Here is a 19,846-nt window from a genome sequence, read left to right as displayed (position 1 = left end):
CACCATCCCTAAAGTATCTCAAGTTCTCGTTGATTTTTATTGGTGTCTGTCTGTGTGAACGCGCAATATACTTTATACAACACTGCCTTTTTTATGTCCATGCCATCCCCAAATTAGCAGAGAAGAGTCACTTAAAAGACATTCAATTTTTAAGGGTCTTTTAGCTATACGTTTGATAAGACCCTCACTGCATAAACTGTGCTTGATAGGTATCTCCTTCGCTTGAACTTTTGTTGCATTTTTTATGGTGCAACAAATTGCTTATATTAGGGACTAAACCATACATAAGTTCAACCTAAGAGGTCCAACCAGCCATATAGATTGAAATCCCCTGTGCAGAGCTTTAAAGCTGCTATCATAAATATTTTTACAATAACAAAACAATCACATGTCTCTGTGGATTGTAATGACAAAAACCCCAGAGAAGTTTACCCCACTCTACAGTCAGTGTTCGCACAAAGCATCTTTCAGCTCAGTGTTTTGGTTTGGTTTTAAGGCCCACAACTTGACTGTTTTGGTTCACTCATACCACACTTCACTTAGTGTGTTTTTTGGCTGAAATAAACTTAAGCGAAAAAATTAATAAAACCCACTGTACACTCCCTGCCAAGCACCAAATGGAAGAGACAGAGTTAGCTACTAGCTGTCTAACATAGTGGAGCATTTAGCAGCCGAAGAGCCAGACGTTTCCCTCAGAGGTTGGTTGAGAGGAAAACAGAGCTAAAAGGAGCCTCAGTATTGAATGTAAATTCACAAGGTTGCCTGAGACACAATTAAAAATGTTAGTACGTTTTTCTCATGATGGATTCATGCCTAGTCCTGCTCTTTTTCTGAAGTTTCTTGAGATAACTATACAAATAAAATTTGATTGATTGAAAGAGTCGCCAAAAAAATTAAAAATTTAAGATTAATCAGGATTAGGTGGAACTTAGAAAGCCCTTAACGTACTGGCTTGTCAGTGCACTTCCCTGCTGACAATAGAGAAAGCAGGGAGAGCTGAACCGATTAAGTTGGGTTTCTATGGAATAGATATGTCTTTAATTAAACAAGACAGTCTTGGAGCTGAATATGTGGCATAAATGTGGCAACGCATAAATGATAAATTCAACATTTTTGTACATTTCAGACTTTGATTTTATCGAATTTATAGTAGCTAAAAGAAGACGAAGCAAGATTTCAATTTCGTAAGAAAGACTTTATCAATACACACATCATAGCATCAGTATTTAAAAAAAGGACAAACAAAGGTTAACCTTAAACACAAATGTAGTACTTTGTTAGTACTGATAAGCACCATTTAGCAGAAACCAGTGTTGCGAAGTCAGTTTCTAGAAATCCAGGAGGGTTTGCATTTGCCTTCCAAGAGAAAGACTTTCCACCAAGCGCTATCCCTTGAGGAAGGGTCAGAGTCAGTCCAGATGACGTAAATCCTGGACCGTGTCCAGCTCCAATACACAGTGTTCAGAACTTTCTTGGAAAGTCTGTTAGTCCCATTTCGCCCCACACATACTGATGTCTGACCTGAGGCTGTCCTGAGAAGGCAGGGCTATGAACCATCATGGGTGTACTTACTATCAATCATTGACATAGACCTTACCCATCGCTACTGCACCAAGGTTCATAGACATTTCATTTTCTGGGCTCAGAGCAACTCCGAGAACTAAATCAATAGCACACTCGTGTTCCCAGGATGTCCTTGCAGCACACAGTCTTGTCGTCTCCCCTGATTCTTTAAAGTATGTGCAAAAATGCATATTGCTCAGTAAAACAATTTGATACTAACTGAATAAATGGATCATATGTCCATATGTCAAGAGCTACTTTTGTTGCTGGAAGTCCTTTGGAAAAACTAGAATGCACCAGAACTGGACGCTACGGTCCAGAGCGATACAGTTTCATGTAACTGCATCATGTGGTTGCATTTCCGTGCAAAATAGTTCAATTCTGGCTTGAACAGTTAAACAAGCTGTAATAAAGTCCTGCTTGCCTACTTGCGATAAGGAGTGTGTCCAGAGCAGGGAATTTTCTGCTGCCTGCGGACGGCACAGATGGAGTAAGGTTTGGGCTGCAGGGTCATGCCAAGTTTGGGAGTGACGGTGGGAACCGTTCCTGGAGGGAACTGAAGATGAAACCTCTGCAGCAAAGTGGTGAAAAAGAGGAACATCTCCATCCGGGCCAGCTGTTCTCCCAGGCATTGACGCCTCCCTGAAACAAAGACAATTCTTTCATCAGGACTCTCACACGCACAAGTGCAACATCTGGACAATTTATTGAAGTTCTCAGACATAGGAGCAAAGACTTTGGGTTATACAAATATTACAGATGAGAACATTTGTTTTAACTGAGGACTGTGGGTGCTTTAGATATATATATGTAGAAGAACAGGACTTGTTATACATAACCCGCATTACACAAGAACCTGGCCATAATTATATGCTGCAGCTGAAGCAAAAACATTTATCTTTTCATTTATAAACCCTTCTATTAGTTTGGGGATTCTGCTGATGCTATAACTCATTTGACCAATGAACAGTAAGGAAAATATTGTAAGGAAAATGCTATTTGAAAACATTGTTATTTCTTCCTATAATGCAAAGGGGGGTTTGTGGTTTATGTAAGTACATTTTTTAAAATGTAAAGGGGAAGTTGGTGGCACTGTGAAATGTAAGGTGAAATACTGAAGTAAGCGTAGGGGTTACTGCTTCAGTTTTACTCATCAAGTATCTAAAATAAGGGGACATTCTCAGATTTATGAATGGATATATGACAACATTGTTGGGGGAAAATAATTGCCTTTCATAGGCAAATTTAACTGGATCAGGAGTGTTGGAATTAAAGCGAAACACAAAGAGACTAACCCATTGAGAATGGCAGGAAGGCCTCACGCCTCACAAAGTTTCCACTGCTGTCCAAAAACCTCTGCGGTGAGAAGACGCCTGGATCACTCCAGTACTTCTCATCAAAGTGCACTGAGTAGAGGTTTGTGATCACCATGGTGCCTTTGGGAATCGTGTACCCGTTGACTTTTGCATCCTGAGAGGTGGCTCGGAAAATACCGAGCGGGACGATGTTGCAGAAGCGAAGGACCTCGTGCAGAACTGCCTCCACGTAGGGCATCTTCTGTTTGTCCTCTAAAGTGGGTGCCCTCTCATTCTCTAGTACACTGTCGATCTCCCTGTGCACCCTCTCTATGGAGGGAATAACAGACACAATCAGGCATTTTTGCATGCGTAGCATTACAAAACATTTACAATTATATGGCAAACTTTTTATGTGGTCACATTAGAAGTACAATGATCTCATTGTGCGGTGATGCTTCTACTGTTACTGACCTTGTATATTGGGGTAAAGGGCCATATAGAGCATGGCCCAGCGCAGGGTGTTAGTCGTGGTCTCCGTGCCAGCTATAATGAGCTCCCCCACTGAATAGATGAGGTTCTCATACGAGAAAGAGCAACTGGGGTCACCTACATTCTGGTCCAACTCATCTAAATAGGCATCAACGTAGTGGCGAGGGACATGCGGCACTCTGCCCTGGGAAAAACCCTTTATGACCTCGAGTAAGAAGTCGTACACTTCAGCAGCATTGCGGAACAGCTTTTGATGTTTCCCAAAGGGCACATACTCAATCCAAGGGAAGGCATTGTAGAGGAGGGCCCAGCCGCTCACTGCTAGCTCCACGTTCTCGCTGAATATCTCGATCATGTGCTGGAAGTTGCGGTCATCGTAGGTGAAACGCTGTCCAAAAATAATCAGGTTGGTGATGTTGGACACAGCGTTGGTCACTAGGTGCTTAGGGTTGAAGGGCTTGCCCTTGTGTTCATCAATGGCATCTACGAAGAACATGCACTCCTCTGAGATCTTCCTCTCAAACTGCCTCTGGCCGCTGCCGAAGTAACGGAAAGAGTTGCAGGCTAGTTTACGGTGTTCAATCCAGCCTTTGCCATATTTACAATTAAGAAGCCCTTTGGATGGTGGAAAAGAAAGAAAGACAGAAAAGTTTAATCATTTATCATTTAAAAGCAATTTCATTCATGTACTGTTGCATCAGATTATTTTCTAATTTTAATCTTATCATAGCATCTTACCACCCATTTTGGTCATTTTCTTGAACAAAGGCAGCGATGGGCGATCAGCAAACACATCATTCTGATTGTACAGGCATTCCCTCACACAGTCATATCCATTTAATACCACAGTCAAAATGCCTCCAAGGTCGAGACTGAAAATCTGAAAGATGCACAACACAACATGAGAACTGTACTGCCTCTGTTATATGCAAATTTTCAAATGTATACTTGTCAAAGAATTTTAATTTTTAACCACAATTGCAGGCATGTTGCAACATTTCTGCTGGTGTCTAGTCTTTGCTGAGCCAGCAAACTGATGATGAGGTCTCTGATTGTTCACAGGACCTCACCACAGACTGTGACCCCTTTTAAGGTAAACTTCTAAAGACATCTCCAGCTTTGCACCTCAGTCGTTTAACTTTAAAGAGTGCGTGTCCTTTCATGTGTTTTTAGGAGGAGACTTTAATTCTCTGCAGCCGGCTATTCTCCTCCAAGCAAACTCCTCCAGACCGCCAAACGTTAGGGCGAGTCTCTTTTGTTCGTTTCATAACTATTTCCCAGTGGGTGGGTGTGCGCGCGCGCGTGCATGAAGTCTGAAACCCCTTGCATAGACTGATGACTTGCATCACGGTCTGCAGAGCAGTCACTTAAAAAAGCATTGCATAAATTGAGCTGTAGTCTGAGTTGTTACCTGTCCATGAACTTCACTCTGCTTCTTGAGGAAGACGTGCGGCTCGGTGGCCAGAGACAGAATGTTTCCTATCACAGGGATGGGAGAAGGACCCGGAGGAAAGCCCGGGGGTCTTCTCTGCTTGACGAGCTGGCGAACCAGCAGGAAGGCGAGCAGGGCGACAGCCAAGCAGCACACACCGAGCAGAGCCTGCGCGTTGGACACCGGCACCAGAGACGGAGATTTGATTGAAACCATCTTTACAGAAATCGCTGTTCCCTGCTGGACTAGCCCTGCTGACTTCGCCTTCCTCAGAGTAACTGAAGCACATATGTATCATCTTGCACGTTTTCTATCCCCCGCCTCTAAGGCTAAGATTGGCTAGAAAGTCAGAGTCAACTGTTGGTGAACTTTGTTCTGCTCTTGATCAATAATCCGGATCATTTTGGTGAATATTGGGTAAAGTTTTTTTTGCTTTTAATCAGCCTATAGAGGGAGCAGGACACCATTAAATACACTTCCTTTCATTGTGCCCGTTTTAAAGTTGTAACAATGCTGAGTAACCGAAGTTGTATGATATATAGCTTACAAATTACACAGTAGAGGAGACAGGGGTGTATTGAACCAATGGTTCCCTAAGCCAACCATAGTTTCAAGGAAACCTCAGACGTGGTAACTCACAGTTTGGAAGCACCTTTCTCACTATGGAGGTAACCTACACAGAAATGCTGCAGCACGTTTGAGTTCATATAGCTGTTTTTGAGAATTATAATTGAATTCTGTCGCTCTTTGTTACAGTCAATGGCACAAAAAATAAAAATGAAAAAACATCTCACATTCTTTATGTAAATATGTTAATAAAGCCCATAATTTTTCTGAATATTGCTTATATTTCTTAGAAAGCTAGCTAAAATGCTAATGGCTAGGCTCTCAGTTTTCTGTTAAAATGCTGCATACTGTGTAGCCTACAGTTAATTTAGGCAACTCAGGTTAATGGCATCACATGCCAATGTTATATGTTTATTATATTGCACATACCATGAAGAGTTAGAGCTCTACACGCATTTCTAAGAAGCAAAGCTGGCCTAAATTAAATATATGTTAGCAAACAGGATGCATGTTTTATAACACTAGTTTGCTTTTAAAGAGGGGGACAGAGCACAGATTGAAATCTATGGAAAATGGGTAGAAACAGCAGTAAATACTTCTCAGGAGGTCTAGTGAAGTAGCTTAATAACTTAGTTACAGGCTATTACATATAAATAGTCTGAGAACCAGACTTATCTGTGAGCTTATATTTCATTTGCTCTGGCAGGTATGTCAGGTCCTCTCACCTGTCAGATAGTTTACCTTTCTGTCCGATTCTGGTCGGGCCATTCACAACAGTTCATCTAATATGGGGCGGGTTTGATAAAATGATTTTAATGAGGGGTACAGTGCAGTTGAGACAACCAAGATGTGAGATAATGTTCTGAATCTGCTCTCAAGTCAATGAGTTGCTTATAACTGGTAAAAGTGTGGGCTACTAAATCATATCAAATTATTGAATCAGATGTCTGTGTATTATGCTGAACAAGAAGCCATATGAATTTGACGTAAAACTAACTTACTAGCTTAGCGCGCTCAATTATTAATTTCTGATTGATTTTAGCATCATGGAGCATTTTGGTCTTCACCTGTGAGGAAATGCCACAATAGATATTGAGACTAAGAATGAGTAAGCATATTTTTCCCTCCTTTAAATGTAATTTGTGTGACTGTGTTCAATATGTGTAGTGGTCAAAGAAACTGTTGTGTTGGCTGAGCACACACACACTTCTGAGTTTATTTATATGAGTATATTTACTTTTAAGACAAGTTATCATATTTGATATACTCTGTGTATATGTAGTCACAACCTATCTTAAAGACGGTACACGAGGGGAGGCAGTGCTTACGTGGTTACATAAAACAGGTATATTTTGCAATGCTTACACAGATAATAAGCTGAGGATAAGACAAACAAACAAACCAAATACAAAATGGTGGAAGCCACGCTCAATCAGTCAATCAATCAATCAATGTGTATATATTATGCGCCAGGTAGACCGCACTCTTTGTAATATTATAACATGAATCAACCTTGAGCAAGCACTTCACACAAGTGGCATGGAAAAACTATATTTAACAGGCAGTCATCTGCAGTAGCTGGCTGGGCCCAGAAAGTGGGATAGAGGCAGACAGACAGACAGCAACAAAATAACAACAGATAATACAGACTTATGGTTACAATGATAATGATAATAGTAGAAACACAAATAATATCTATAGCAACTATAGTAATGATAATATAAGTATACCTAGTGATGATGACTGTATAGGTGGGAGTCAAGAGAGGAACCTGTGAGACATGGAGCAAAAAAAACTTGCTGGAAGATAGAAAGTTAGTAACTTGCACTAATTGGACATGAATGCATACACATATAAAGAAAGAGGAAAGAGGAAGCTGCAAGAACTCTGTGAATCATATCCCCCGGCAGCATAAGCCTATAGCAACACAACTAGGGGCTGGTCCTACATCCTACAATATATCCGACAACCTAAGGCTACAGTGATCTCAAAGGTGATTGCATTTTTAAAACATGATTTTAGAAAAATACAAATCAAATGCTTTGACATTTTCAAAAACGACTTACTGGCTTTGACTACACTGGAAAATAAAATGAACAGTACACAATGGGAAAAGTATTTTAAAGAGCAAAATGAAGCAAGAAAGAAATGTTTGTTGATGTTAGTGACAAAAAAATCAATTTCCAACTTGACAGTTTGGTTTTGCATAACTATCACTGTATTGAATATATTTATTGTTTATTATGTTTCTCTTGTTTTTTCTTGTTTTTTCCAATATTGTCTGTCTCCGTAATTGATGTAAGCACATGATTATAACTTGTAAACAAAGTGAAGAAACTGAATGCCAGTGTGTTACAAAATGCATTCACAAAGATTACAACAGTTTTTTAAGACTGAATTTTTTGAAAGCGATGCATTAAACAAAACAAAAAAAAATGACCTTCATGTATGTTATTTAAAAAGAAATGTGTTTTACCCTGTTTTGTTTTTGAGCAACTAAACTTTGCCCCAGTAAGTAAGTAAGTTCCTTTACCCCAACATGTTAAAGGTTAGGTCATGCACGATATTCAGAGGTCAAAGGGTATGGCATGCACCACATTCCAGACTCACATAGTTGTGGGAGGTTTGTGAAGCTTTTTGCCTAAAACCTGAACTCGTCAAAACAGTGCAGGACTGTGCATGGAGGGTCTACAGTTTAATAAGCATATATGACTGTGGACCGGACAGGGGTTGTTTTCCAGCCACACTTTTTTGTTGTTGTTGTTGTTGTTTTTGGCTTTTGCCTTTATTTGATAGGATAGTTGAAGAGAGACAGGAAATATGGGGAGTAGAGAGTGGGGGATGACATGCACCAAATGATCAGCAGACCGGGAGTCGAGCCTGCGATCAGTGTGCCGAGGACTGTGGCCTCTGTACACGGGGCACCGCTCTACCGACTGAGCTAAACCAGCGCCCCTTCCAGACACACTCTTGATAAAACAGTTGCAATAATCCATTTTACATATATATTCTTCATTTATTTATAACCTACTCCTAAACATGTCATAAACCGGAGACCAAAAGGAAGGACTCAATAGCAAACTCAAAACCAGTGGACAGATTTCAGAATGGTTTAATGCCAGGCAAGGTTCGGTACAAAAAATAAGCAGAATCAGGCAGAGGTATCCAAAAAACGTGAGGCAAAAAGGCGAGGTAAAAGGCAAAACAGGGTGCGAGACAGGGGAAGACAGGGGGTAAAATACGGGTAATGAGGTAATGAGGGTGATGAGACACAGCTGGGGAGAGCACAATCAGGAGCAGGTGAGCACACAGCGGGGGAGGGACAGGACACAGACCTGAAACAGAGACAGGGGTGAGTGATTTCAAAATAAAACAGAAAATACTAGACATGACACAGGAGGAAAAAATAAAATAAAACTTAACCTAACGGGCAGACATGACAAAACAGGAGTGGAGGAAGGATAGAGCCTGCAGAGGTTAACTAGGTAAATCTAACCACCCCATAAAAGGCCTTTAAACGATAAACAATTAGCACTTTTGTAAAGCCATGCTCGTCACTCTGCTGTGTCATCGGTTCATCATGACTGACTCCTCATTAGACATAATGTTGTTTATCAAGCCGTTCCTTCCTGCTGAGGCAGCTGGTAAGCCTTTCTTTCTCAGATGCCTTGAATGGCCTTCACAGACCAATCCTAATTCAGATTTGCTACCTAATGAGGACATTCTACTTATTTGCTTCCTGCCAGCTCCACAGAATCAAAAGCTATTATGGAAGCGTTAAACACATCAGTCAAAGTTAATCAAATAAACATGTTCTCACTGTTGCATTTATGTTTTTGGGCTAATAAAATTAGCAGCAGCAAGAGTGTCCAGGTGGTTAATGTGAACCATATTTTGTGGACTGCATGGACTAAGAAAAAAAAGCAGAGTTAATATTGCTATTACTAATAATAATGCTATTACTGCAACATTTCAAAGGAGAGTTTAGAGAGGGCCAGGAATGCACAGGTGTAACATGAGGAGTGACAAGGAAGTAAGTTATTAGGAGTTATTTCTGGAGGGCGCAACTATTATAAGGCTAGGTATGATGTGACAATCATCTTATCTTGTCATGTCGTAATGCAACGTTTTCCAACTACCATGTCAAATAATTCACATTTTGGAGTGAGTTCTTATGCCTTAGCGGGGTAGGAGTTGGCAGTAGTGTTGTGTTATAAATAACATTTTCTTAAAGGGACACTACACCACTTTTACACAAAGTTTCAATTCATTTTCCATTTCCAAACCTTTGCATCGAAAGTAGCCAGTTGAGTTGGTTTCGCTGACATGTCCAACTGGGCAAGATCCAGAAAATGCTTGAGAGATATTTATATTTTGCAATATTATGCAAAAAGGCATTACACTACCAATGATGTTTAGAGATTAGCCAACACTATGTACGTACTGTCTAACAGTACACAGTATATCACCATATTTCCCAACCCTGTCATGGGGTGATCATTGTAACAGATTTAATGCAGTTAGTGTACATGTGGTAGTACAACATCAGTCTTTACGTAATAAAGCCACTTAAAGGGCGGTATGTGCAGCATAGATTGGGCGGGTCCCTTGACTACTGTAGTTGTACAGGAAATTATTTACCATCCGGATGACTGGAATTACAAGTGTATGGGGAAAATGTAATTACTGACCTTCCCTGGAAATATTAATGCTGTCCAGCACTTCTTTTTCCTAACAACATAATGACGGTGGCAGGAAGATCCAAGGTCTTGTAATCCCTCTGCAACCACCAGCCAGGTGTTTAAATGTTAGGTTTCTAAAGGAGAGCAGCAGGTGTGAGTACTTTTACTAATGGATACTTGACTTTATAGTCAAGTATCCATTACATAGCTTGGAAAAAGTTTCTCATTAACTAACTAACTTGACAGATCTCTGCTTTCTCCAGTCTGTGGCAAATTCCCGTGTTGGTTTGTAAGTAATGTAGCCAACAACAAAACCCTAAAAGAGCTCCTCATGCCCAATAGTGTCATTCATTCAGCTTTTGTAGCCTCGACAAGATGTGGAACCAGGAGTTTGTGGGTACACTGTATCCACTCTTAACAACCAACAAAAAACAGCATAAGTCCCTGTTAGGCTGACTGTTGGGTGGTTTTAAGGAGAACCAGCTATGACCAACTACTACGACTACTATGACTACTACAAGAGGACAGATGTACATTTCACACTTCAAATAACCAGTGATCCATTTATGCCCTCAAATGTCCCAAAAAAATCCTCTGCCAACTTTAATGTAACCGCACTGTGGGACCATTCCTGCTGATTATCAACTCTTGCTGCCAAATCAAACAATGTAAGGTGTCGATATGAGAGAGCTTTGAAGGAAATTCTCTTTGGGGGTTTTGAGTCCCAGCCAAGAACAGCCCTGCTTGTGTTTGGGTGAAGACACATTCACACTGACTCAGCTGAAGCTGTCATTGATGAGCAACGCAGTGAGCATAAAGCTGCCCTCTCTGTCATGAATGCTCTCCTGTGTTGTAATTAATTTTCCAGGCCAATTCATGCCTAACATTAGAGAATGTTAACAGTGTGAGTTAATTGCATTCTTGACAATACACTTTTCCCCTTGGAATGCAATTTCTCTGCATCAACTGAAGTCCTTGGTCAGAGCATGCAGGGGTGAATCGAGGCCTGGGAGCATACAAACAGTAGATAATAACTAGTATGAGGTGGATCTTGAGTTGTTGAATTTGGCATATTGCAGGAGAGGCATCCTTCTTATCTGAGTTAGAGAGATGGTTCACATGACTATTAGCTTTAATATTCAGAAAATGATTTAAATTACTTAATCGTAAGTAGGATTATTGACACTGATATCCATAATCTGTGTAAAATACGTATTATATTTATTAACATGTGTTCTGGGGGGGTTGATGTACAATGAGAAGCTTAGGATGAGTAATAATTCAAGATGAATATATGACTTAAAATATCCTGGCAACACAAGACAATTAAGATAAATCAATGTATAGCTATGTAAGTCCTTAGTCCAAAATGGGCCGTTTATGACATCATGTGGTGCTTCTGGGTACCAGTTTAGTGCCTCTGGAACTGAGCCTGCAGGTCTGCTCAATAGTACCAAAAGGCTCATCCACACTAATGAGTTTCCTTGTGACGCAAAAACTAACTGGGAGGCAGGATGCTTTATGATACATTCTCCAATATTGTTACATAAGAGGGAATTAGAAGATGGCCAGAGACCAACAGCCCAGTAATTAGCTCAGAGCAACCGGATGGACACTGAATGCTGTGGGAAGCTTTAGTTTATCCATAGGGAGAGCTCAGTGTGATGCAATGCCCATATGGGAAAGACATTTTTCAGACTGTATATAGATTTGAAAATGAGAAGGTATAGAATCTGTTGCAGAGATGTAGGACGTTAAACTCTACTTTCACACTATGGTTCAATGATAGTGTTACTCTCAAAGATTTTCATTTAAATAAATGTCTGTTAAGTCACTATACATCGTCGAATGAGGTAACACAATGGTGATTGAACCTATGGCCCACTGATGAAAGCCTTTGTATTTGCAGTATTATGGACTGGGTGTTTGGTGGGACTTTTGCGGAAAAAAACACAAGCGGCGTCCAGTTAGTGGTTAGTCTGTCAGAGAGGGTAGGCAGAGCTAACGCAACGTAAAGCAGCTGCAAGTGTTGCGAGTAAACAGTAATGTACTATGGCTGAAGAAACAAAGAAAAGATCGATGACTACAGATACAACTTCAACAATAAGTGAAAATCCAAAGAAACAGAAACAAATTAAACGCTCAGATGAAGGCAAACAGTCTAAAAAGGAAAGTGACCGTCAGCGAGGAAAATCAAGAGTTAGAACCGGAGCCAACCGTGGACGTCACACATGCGACACTGTCTGGATATCTGGGAAGTGTGCTGACGGAGTTACCGTTTATTGCCATAGGTGCCGCCAAAAAGAACAAAACTGAGATCTTCGAGATTATAACTTTAAGATCTAATGACAAGTTGGAAAAGTGGCAAATTTTGTAAATCGTAAATTTTTAATGGTGCAAAATATTATTGAATTATTTGCGAGAACAGCAGCACAAAATTACTGGACCCAAACAGGCTTTTGTCATAGATGCCACATTGATTTGCATATTCTGTTTTGACTGTGTTAGACTGCATATTTGTGTTATTTTGCAACATTCTTTGAAGTGTCTCCCGGGGGAACAGCTGTTTTCTTTTTTAAGAGAACTTTGTCTTCGCTGCAAATTTGACCCTGTTCACCTTTGCTAGCTGGAAACGTGTCTTCAGTAAGTGGTTGCAACTGGATATTTGAGTTCAGTTTTGGCTTCAAACTCACATGGATGTCACAATTGTTACAGCTTTTTTGTTTAATATTGCTAACTGGTAATACATGACCTAAAGTAATTTGACTCACTTGTGAAAAAATTCACTGCCTTTTAAAGCTCTCATGAGGAACTTTTGGTTTGTGTTGTTTTTGGCGGCCCCTGTGGACAAAGCCGTACCACTTAGATCTTTGCTGATTTTTTCCTGTACATGCTGGAGTTGTGTTTTTTAACAAAACATCTCATCTTGCTTTGTTTAAACATAATTTGTATCACTCACTTAAAATGTTTGCCCTGGAAAATGTAAACAAAGGCAGAGTGCAGTGGATCACTTGGTCTGAAACCTACCCCCCACCAGCAGTTTCAGGCATTAAAAACTAACATTAAACTAACTGTATAGAAATAATCCATCTTGTCGCTGATGGTCTGGTTTGCTTTTGTAGGTCATATACAGTAATTAGAATTAATTTCAGTCTGTTTCATAACCAGCGAAAAACTCCTCACAGGAGCTTTAAATGTGATAAAAAGTGGTACTTAAACTTTTTTGTCCGGTCTAAATGTGAGTAAAGTAGGTACTGCTCGTCTGCATGCCTCTCCTTTGCCTGCTTTGTGATCTTCAACACTTGAAGATCACCCAGTCCCCAAATCAAATTTTTTTTGTCTACTGAAATTATGTGATGATCTAAGGGGAATGAGAGTAAGTGGGTCCACATCCACGTACCATAAGTTTAAGAAAATGAGACACTGACTTTCAGTGGTACTTTTTACTCCTCATTGTTTGAAGTCCTGATTACTTTGCTAGAAGAATGACGTTAATACATTTTTTTCCCTTCCTATCAAAAAATCCCTGCAGCTTTTTGTGAATTATACACATTGAAGACCATACATTGATGCCATTTGCGTAGCAATGATCTTATTGGCTTGCTGTATGTGACGTAGGACTTCTGATTGGCTAACAGTTTGATGTAAAACGCTCGACTGGCCAATAGACTATGATCAAGTTCTCACACAGTTAATACAGAAACCCATGGGGAGCATATATAAATCCCTGTACTGTGGGGAGTGTTCAGCAGATTCACAAGTGAGTCTGACGTTTAACTCTTCATTACCAGGAGATCTGTTGTCTTAAGGTGAGTATAGATACGCATTTGCTGTTTTAGTTGATTGTTAAAATGATGTGGTCGCTGTTAAATCAGATATGAATGATGATGTGGTGGCCACCTGTATGGCTGGATATTTGCTGGTTTGGCAACATTAAACTTTCTATCGCAGGCTGTATATAATTCTGCTAATGGACAGAGTTGCTGTTATAGTAAATATAACTATTATATAGTAAAAATTAAAAATATTTAGAGGACACAGGTCACACAAAATGCATTTAAAAGCTTTACCTTAGCTTCTTTAGTATTGTATGTGTTTTCCACAGGAAAGCATGATTATGCTGAAACTGTGGACTCTCCTTCTTGCCTATGCCCTGATGGTTTGTCAGATGTACGTCTCACAGGCGGCTCCCTCCAGGTGAGAGTCGTGGCATTATTCTGAAGGGTATAAATATATATGTCTTTTTTATATATATATTTCCGCTGAACACATTTCCTTGTTTCCTATAACTAAGCACTAACTTCATTTCCCGAGAGTTCTTTATACAGGAGATTAAAAAAGCCATGTCCCTTTCTGTCAACTTTTAAAAGGAAGATTAATTATTTAATTAATTTAACTTTGCCTTGTCTCCCTGTTCCTTTTAATATTTGAAACTAGTAAGGAGTCAATGTCAGATGGAGTGACACTATCGGACGATGATGCGCAAAAGCTACTCAGAGCTATCAAGGAGTTCATGCAGATCACTTCAGATGAGCAAGACAACCAAACAGCTGATGGGATCAGGTATGGCTTATGGCTATTTCTTTTGTATTGTATTTTATTATTATCATGTATTTGTATTATCTCTCTCTCTCTCTCTCTCTCTCTCTCTCTATCCCTCTATCTATGTATACAACCATAAGTTAAGGAAAATGTCACACACTTTTGTTTATAAGCTCCAACAGCTCCGTCTGGTGTTTTGCTTAATTATCAAGGTACAAATAGCAACATTTGTATAAATCTACTCTCTATCATAATTCCTTCATGCATGAAATGCAGTTAGTCATTCATTCATTCATTAAGTAATAAATGATGTGCCTGCAAGACATTGTGGCTTGTCAGAATACTAAAGAGAGCATGAAATAAATGAACATAGGAGACCGTACAAGATTACAGAAGATTTAACTGAACAATAGCATGACAACTGGTGAATGAAATGTCTTCATATGCCTGTTGGATCTGTGCATGCATTTGTATTGTTTGTTTATCACATCTTTTCTGTAAACGCATGACAATTCATGAAAACAAAGTGCATGTAATTATGACTATTTATGAGCATGCCACTGTTACTGTAAGCCTGTTTGTGCATGTTTGTCTCTGTCTCTAACAGCTTGGATAGACCCGTGTCTAAGCGCTGCACCGGCTTAAGCACTTGTATGCTGGGCAAACTCTCCCAGGATATTCACAAACTACAAACCTATCCCCGCACCGACGTGGGAGCAGGGACGCCTGGCAAGAAGCGAAGTCTGTCTGAGCAATACAAAAGCTTTGGCAGCTCATACAATTGAAACGCTCAGTTTTTAGCCCATCTATTCCTCCGTCTGTCTGAGTTAACTTTTGCTTGTTCATCCAGCTCTGGTTATTGACAAGACTGCTGATGCATGTGGAGGCTGTGTTTTTTCCCACTGGCTGAACATTACATTTATGACAGAGACTTAAAAACTTTGAATTAAAACTTTATCTAATCCCAACATAAAATAAAAGAATTGCTAAAAACCTTTGTAATATTAACATTTCTATTTCATCTTGATTATGCGTCTCTTATAATAAAATGTACATTGAAGCTGTTATTTATTTAGTCACTGAATAAAAACTCACTGAACAAAAAATGAATGGAGAAAAGGGTAAGCATGGCTGTCTATAAAACACACATATTTTGCTTTTGTTTAATTTATTGTTCAAAGTCTGATGTCTGTTCTCATCTTTAGTATCATAATAATCTTTGATCACTATTTTGTCCATTCTTACAAGTAATGCAACAGCACAGAAGCGAGCATGCAACACAGCCACCTGTGTAACTCACCGCTTGGCTGACTTCCTGAGTCGGTCAGGAGGACTTGGTCACACGAACTACGTTCCCACCAACGTGGGAGCCCAGGCGTTTGGCAGGCGAAAGCGGCGCGGCCCTGTGTGAGCAAAAGAAAAGATACAAGGTATGCAAGCACTGTGAAATTCTGCATCTGTGTTATTGCTGGACTCATTGAAGCTTATACTGTAGAGTTTTTGAAACCAAGATGAGAGTTACAGTATAAAGATCTCTTGATTGAATTCATTCATACATGAAAAGTAATTGTTTCATTTAAAATTATTTGGTGTTACAAAACTGCAAGGTAGGCGTTTGATTTTTATATAGTCTACCAATGTGGTACATCTCTCGCCACATAAACTGTCTTTTATATATTATAAGTATTGCTGTAACGTAAGCTCCATATATTGTCCATGTATTGGCCTATAGTAAAAAAGGCTTGTGTTACTGACTGCATAAAGAGTAAGTCCTTTTTAAGACAGCTTTTACGTGTATGCATTCTAAAACAAAATGTTAATTTTGAACCAAGCTGGTGGCCCAGCAGGCCAACTACGTTTAGGGAACGCGTATCACATTGTCTCTTTCTATCAATACTGTGGCGGCTCTCCACTGCCAATCTATAAAATCAAACAAAATGCCCCTTTTTCTTCTGAATATACATCTTTTCTCACTTTCATGTGGCTCAACTTTTTGCTTCCTGTCCTCTCTTTGGCTCTCTAGGACCAAGTGCCTCCTCTGAGTGACTAAACTGCATCTTCACCGGCCTACAATCACTTGGAAACACATATATAACTTGGGGCCTATATTCTTCAGAAACATGGACTGATCTCTTGCTTTCAAAGTACCACAAGAAAATTGTCATTATTAATGTGTTAGTCTTTGCTTAGACAAAGTGACATAGCTAGCATTGGTGTTATTGTCATCCTAGAAAGGTAATTAAGAAGATATTTTCTTTTGCTGACAGGTGTAAGTATAGATAGTTTTCTCTGTCTGGGCCTGAGCCTCAACTGTACTTCTGACCTGTGTCTGCAGCACAGTTGGTCTTACACTGTACATCTGCACTACCAACAAAACATACGATCAAATGTGGCTGTCTTGTGCCTTGCTCTGAAGCACTTCATTATATTTCACTGTAGTGCACAAACTCAAGTGTGATAATGGTGTTATGATTCTAAATATTGTAACAATTGTGAATTTAAAGCTCGAATAAATTGTATTTTAGCTACATTAGGGTTGCCTGTCTTATTGTATTTTGGTATTGTTGGGTAATAAGACAAATGAAGTAAAACATACTTAACTTTTAAAAGCATTACTGACTTATTACAAAGCATTGCATATATTGCTAAATGAAAAACAAGGTATGCCTGGAAAATCAAACAATCTTCACCTTATTGTTTCATGGAAATAGAGAGAACACATTGCATTCACCACACATATTGAATTGGACCTTCTTAAAACTTGATAAAAAAAAACTTGATTAAAAATTTGATCCCTTGTATTTGATACCATTTAACAATTATGAGAATGTCACAGACATTTGAACACAATAAGGTTTTTATCTCTTTATACCTTGCTAATGTTGCCCTCTGGTGGTTACAATAAGTTACTGCCTTTTTTCTTGGACATGCAGCCTCTCTCAAAAACCAAGTGTGTTATATGAGGGGTTTGTTTGGTTCCTCCTGCAGCATCATATCATTACTTGGTATTGAGTTTTTATAATGATCGGTCAGCAATTTTAATTTATTTACACAATTCTTTAATTATTGGGTATGTTTATTGTATCATGGTATCTATTGCCAAACCTGTTACCTTCTATTGTATGTGCAAATGTTGTGTTGTAGCCCTGGAATACTCGACAAGTAACAATTAAATATATTTTTATATCCAATAAAGTTGATACATATACCTACAGGCAATTCTGGTGAGACAGTTCAGCATTAAAAAAACGCTGATGAAAATTATCCTTCATGAGAAGACGAAATTAAAGAACCTGCCACTTAGTGCTATTCTTAAAATACATTAACAATTTCCACACTCACTAGTCTCCAGCCCCAACGGCCCCTGCCTCAAGTGATGTCACTCAAGGCAATTTTTCTTTTCACAGCTCTTTCTGGACACTCAAAAGCTTTAAAAAAAAATTCATATATGTAGTAAAAGTACTCCTACCTTCTCCCCGTAGACCTATAAAAACAGGTTTAGAGGAACAATTGGTGGAGTTTCCCTTTAACCTTTTCGGAGGCTTGGTCGAAGAGGGGGCGGGACTACGGCTCTCACTCGGACTCTATTGGAGCTCTCGCGCCAACTTACAAAGGTAATTGACAACACAGTAGTTTAGCTGTAGAGCTGTTGATAGTTTTGTTAAGTTATTAATGGATCGGCAGGAAAAAATACTCAGTCACTTCTCCCCAAAAAACGACGTGGAAAGCAAAGAAACATCGATATCACCCACGCAACCAACACAAGATACGTACAGCCGACAGCGGCGTTGGAATTATGCTATCTTCGGATAGCTAACGTTAAGCTAGCTACTATCACCATAGTAACTTTGACACCGAGCAACATAATATCCTTGGACATGGAAAAAGGAGGCTTACCGTGGTATCTAAAGGCGCGAACCATTTCGTGGATGCAAAGTTTGCTTGCCATATATGTTAAAACGGTTTTAAGAACAAAAGGACAGAAATAATGACTGAGATTAATGACGCGTTTGACGGTGATGACAACTCGCCTGGCGAGTTAATTGAGGATATTGGATATTGCGTGGAGGAGGAAGGCGGCGGAGGTGCACGTAATATGAACAGAGCCCACGAAGTCATCTGACCCAAGGACTGACGTTTCATCTTAAAGTAAGAAGACCTTTGTGTTTATTTCTTACACATTGCATTACAGTAGGCCTACTATGAACATGAACGTGACATTTTGGATTGGGTTGTTGTTCCTGCTGTTTAGTAGTCTACATGAGCTGCGTGGCTGTGAAAAGGCTTGTTTGATCAAAGTTAATAGATCACCACAGGTGGTTGTAGACGTTTGTCACTGATAACTATTGTTAATTCAATTACTGGCAGTCTTTCAGCAATATTGATTTGTGTAATGTCGTGGACAATTAGTCTAAACTTTTATTGTTGCAGAGGTTCATTTTGTGTTGTTTCAACCCACAACCACTCGAGAGGTTCTGTAATCTATCTTAAATGGGCCATATCCTTTAAATTTACATTATCATATTTTGCATGGGTTTCACATGTGTGGGTGTTTTTTGCTCACAGTGAAAAAGTGAAAACTACATAATTTCGTGTTTTTCGAGAATTTTTAAAAAGGTAGCCTCTGAAATGGGCCATTCAGAACAGCTGCAGGTTTCTACGTAGAACCTTGCTTTCGCTGAAATCGACCAATCGTCATTCATCATCATTCACCTCAGGCTGCCTTGTTGCACTAGCTTGTAGTCAAGTCGTTGTCAAGATTTCAACCTCCCATTCCAGTACCTCCTAGCAATTCTGGCTCATACATATAAAGCCGAATAACCGATCCTAGAGCAGCCATGTTTTCTACAACTTTGGAGTGGTAGTGCAGTGTGGCCACTCCCCCACATGGGAGAGGGGCTACACAGTCACTCCAAATACTGTCAGCCAATCTTGGCTAAGGTCTAACCTTTGAATGGCAAAACAGTTTGTTCGTTTCAGGAGGAAGGAGAGGCTCCGAAAAATAATTAGATTATAATATGTATACAATTTTTAAAATGAAACAAACTTTGCCAATGTGATTCAAAAACACATTATAATAACAGGAAATTGATTGAATAGCTAAAATATGTCCCCTTTAAGTTAAGCTGAGACAGGAAGAAGTCAGAGCATACTATAAGGTCATAAAGTGACAGGTTATATGGCATTATAGCACAATATGATGCAGCACAGTATAAATTACTACCCCCTGTATGAATATGAATCATATGGCCAGATTTTGGGCGTTAGAAAGA

The 19,846-nt window shown here is 39.5% G+C and overlaps 2 protein-coding genes across 2 annotated transcripts; one reads left to right on the top strand and one right to left on the bottom strand.

The window, feature by feature from the left end:
• Window positions 1-1,987: 1,987 nt before the first annotated feature.
• On the bottom strand, window positions 1,988-4,998 carry cyp2r1 (cytochrome P450, family 2, subfamily R, polypeptide 1). The gene is made up of 5 exons (XM_069659460.1): window positions 4,762-4,998; window positions 4,089-4,230; window positions 3,333-3,965; window positions 2,859-3,188; window positions 1,988-2,205 (listed from the first exon to the last, which is right to left on the bottom strand). The coding sequence occupies exons 1-5, from the start codon at window positions 4,996-4,998 to the stop codon at window positions 1,988-1,990; spliced, it is 1,560 nt and encodes a 519-aa protein (XP_069515561.1).
• A 9,144-nt stretch (window positions 4,999-14,142) lies between these two features.
• calca (calcitonin/calcitonin-related polypeptide, alpha) lies at window positions 14,143-15,358 on the top strand. Its single transcript, XM_069662383.1, has 3 exons — window positions 14,143-14,228; window positions 14,469-14,594; window positions 15,181-15,358. Exons 1-3 carry the CDS (start codon window positions 14,143-14,145, stop codon window positions 15,356-15,358), a joined length of 390 nt encoding a protein of 129 aa, XP_069518484.1.
• The last annotated feature ends 4,488 nt before the right edge of the window (window positions 15,359-19,846 follow it).

The sequence above is a fragment of the Semicossyphus pulcher genome, unplaced genomic scaffold, assembly GCF_022749685.1.
Source record: "Semicossyphus pulcher isolate SPU_LCO1_2020_fin unplaced genomic scaffold, fSemPul1.0.p SCAF_1, whole genome shotgun sequence".
Taxonomy (NCBI): domain Eukaryota; kingdom Metazoa; phylum Chordata; class Actinopteri; order Labriformes; family Labridae; genus Semicossyphus; species Semicossyphus pulcher.
Note: the sequence above shows the minus strand (reverse complement) of the source record. Positions and strands in the feature narration are given on the sequence as shown.

Coding starts and splice junctions, on each gene's coding strand:
- cyp2r1 (XM_069659460.1), bottom strand. CDS start 4,998: ATGGTTTCAATCAAATCTCCGTCTCTGGTGCCGGTGTCCAACGCGCAG. Junction 3,966..4,088: donor GAAAATGACCAAAATGGGTG/GTAAGATGCTAT, acceptor CACCATCCAAAG/GGCTTCTTAATTGTAAATAT. Junction 3,189..3,332: donor CCTTTACCCCAATATACAAG/GTCAGTAACAGT, acceptor TTCCCTCCATAG/AGAGGGTGCACAGGGAGATC.
- calca (XM_069662383.1), top strand. CDS start 14,143: ATGATTATGCTGAAACTGTGGACTCTCCTTCTTGCCTATGCCCTGATG. Junction 14,229..14,468: donor TCACAGGCGGCTCCCTCCAG/GTGAGAGTCGTG, acceptor ATTTGAAACTAG/TAAGGAGTCAATGTCAGATG. Junction 14,595..15,180: donor CAAACAGCTGATGGGATCAG/GTATGGCTTATG, acceptor TGTCTCTAACAG/CTTGGATAGACCCGTGTCTA.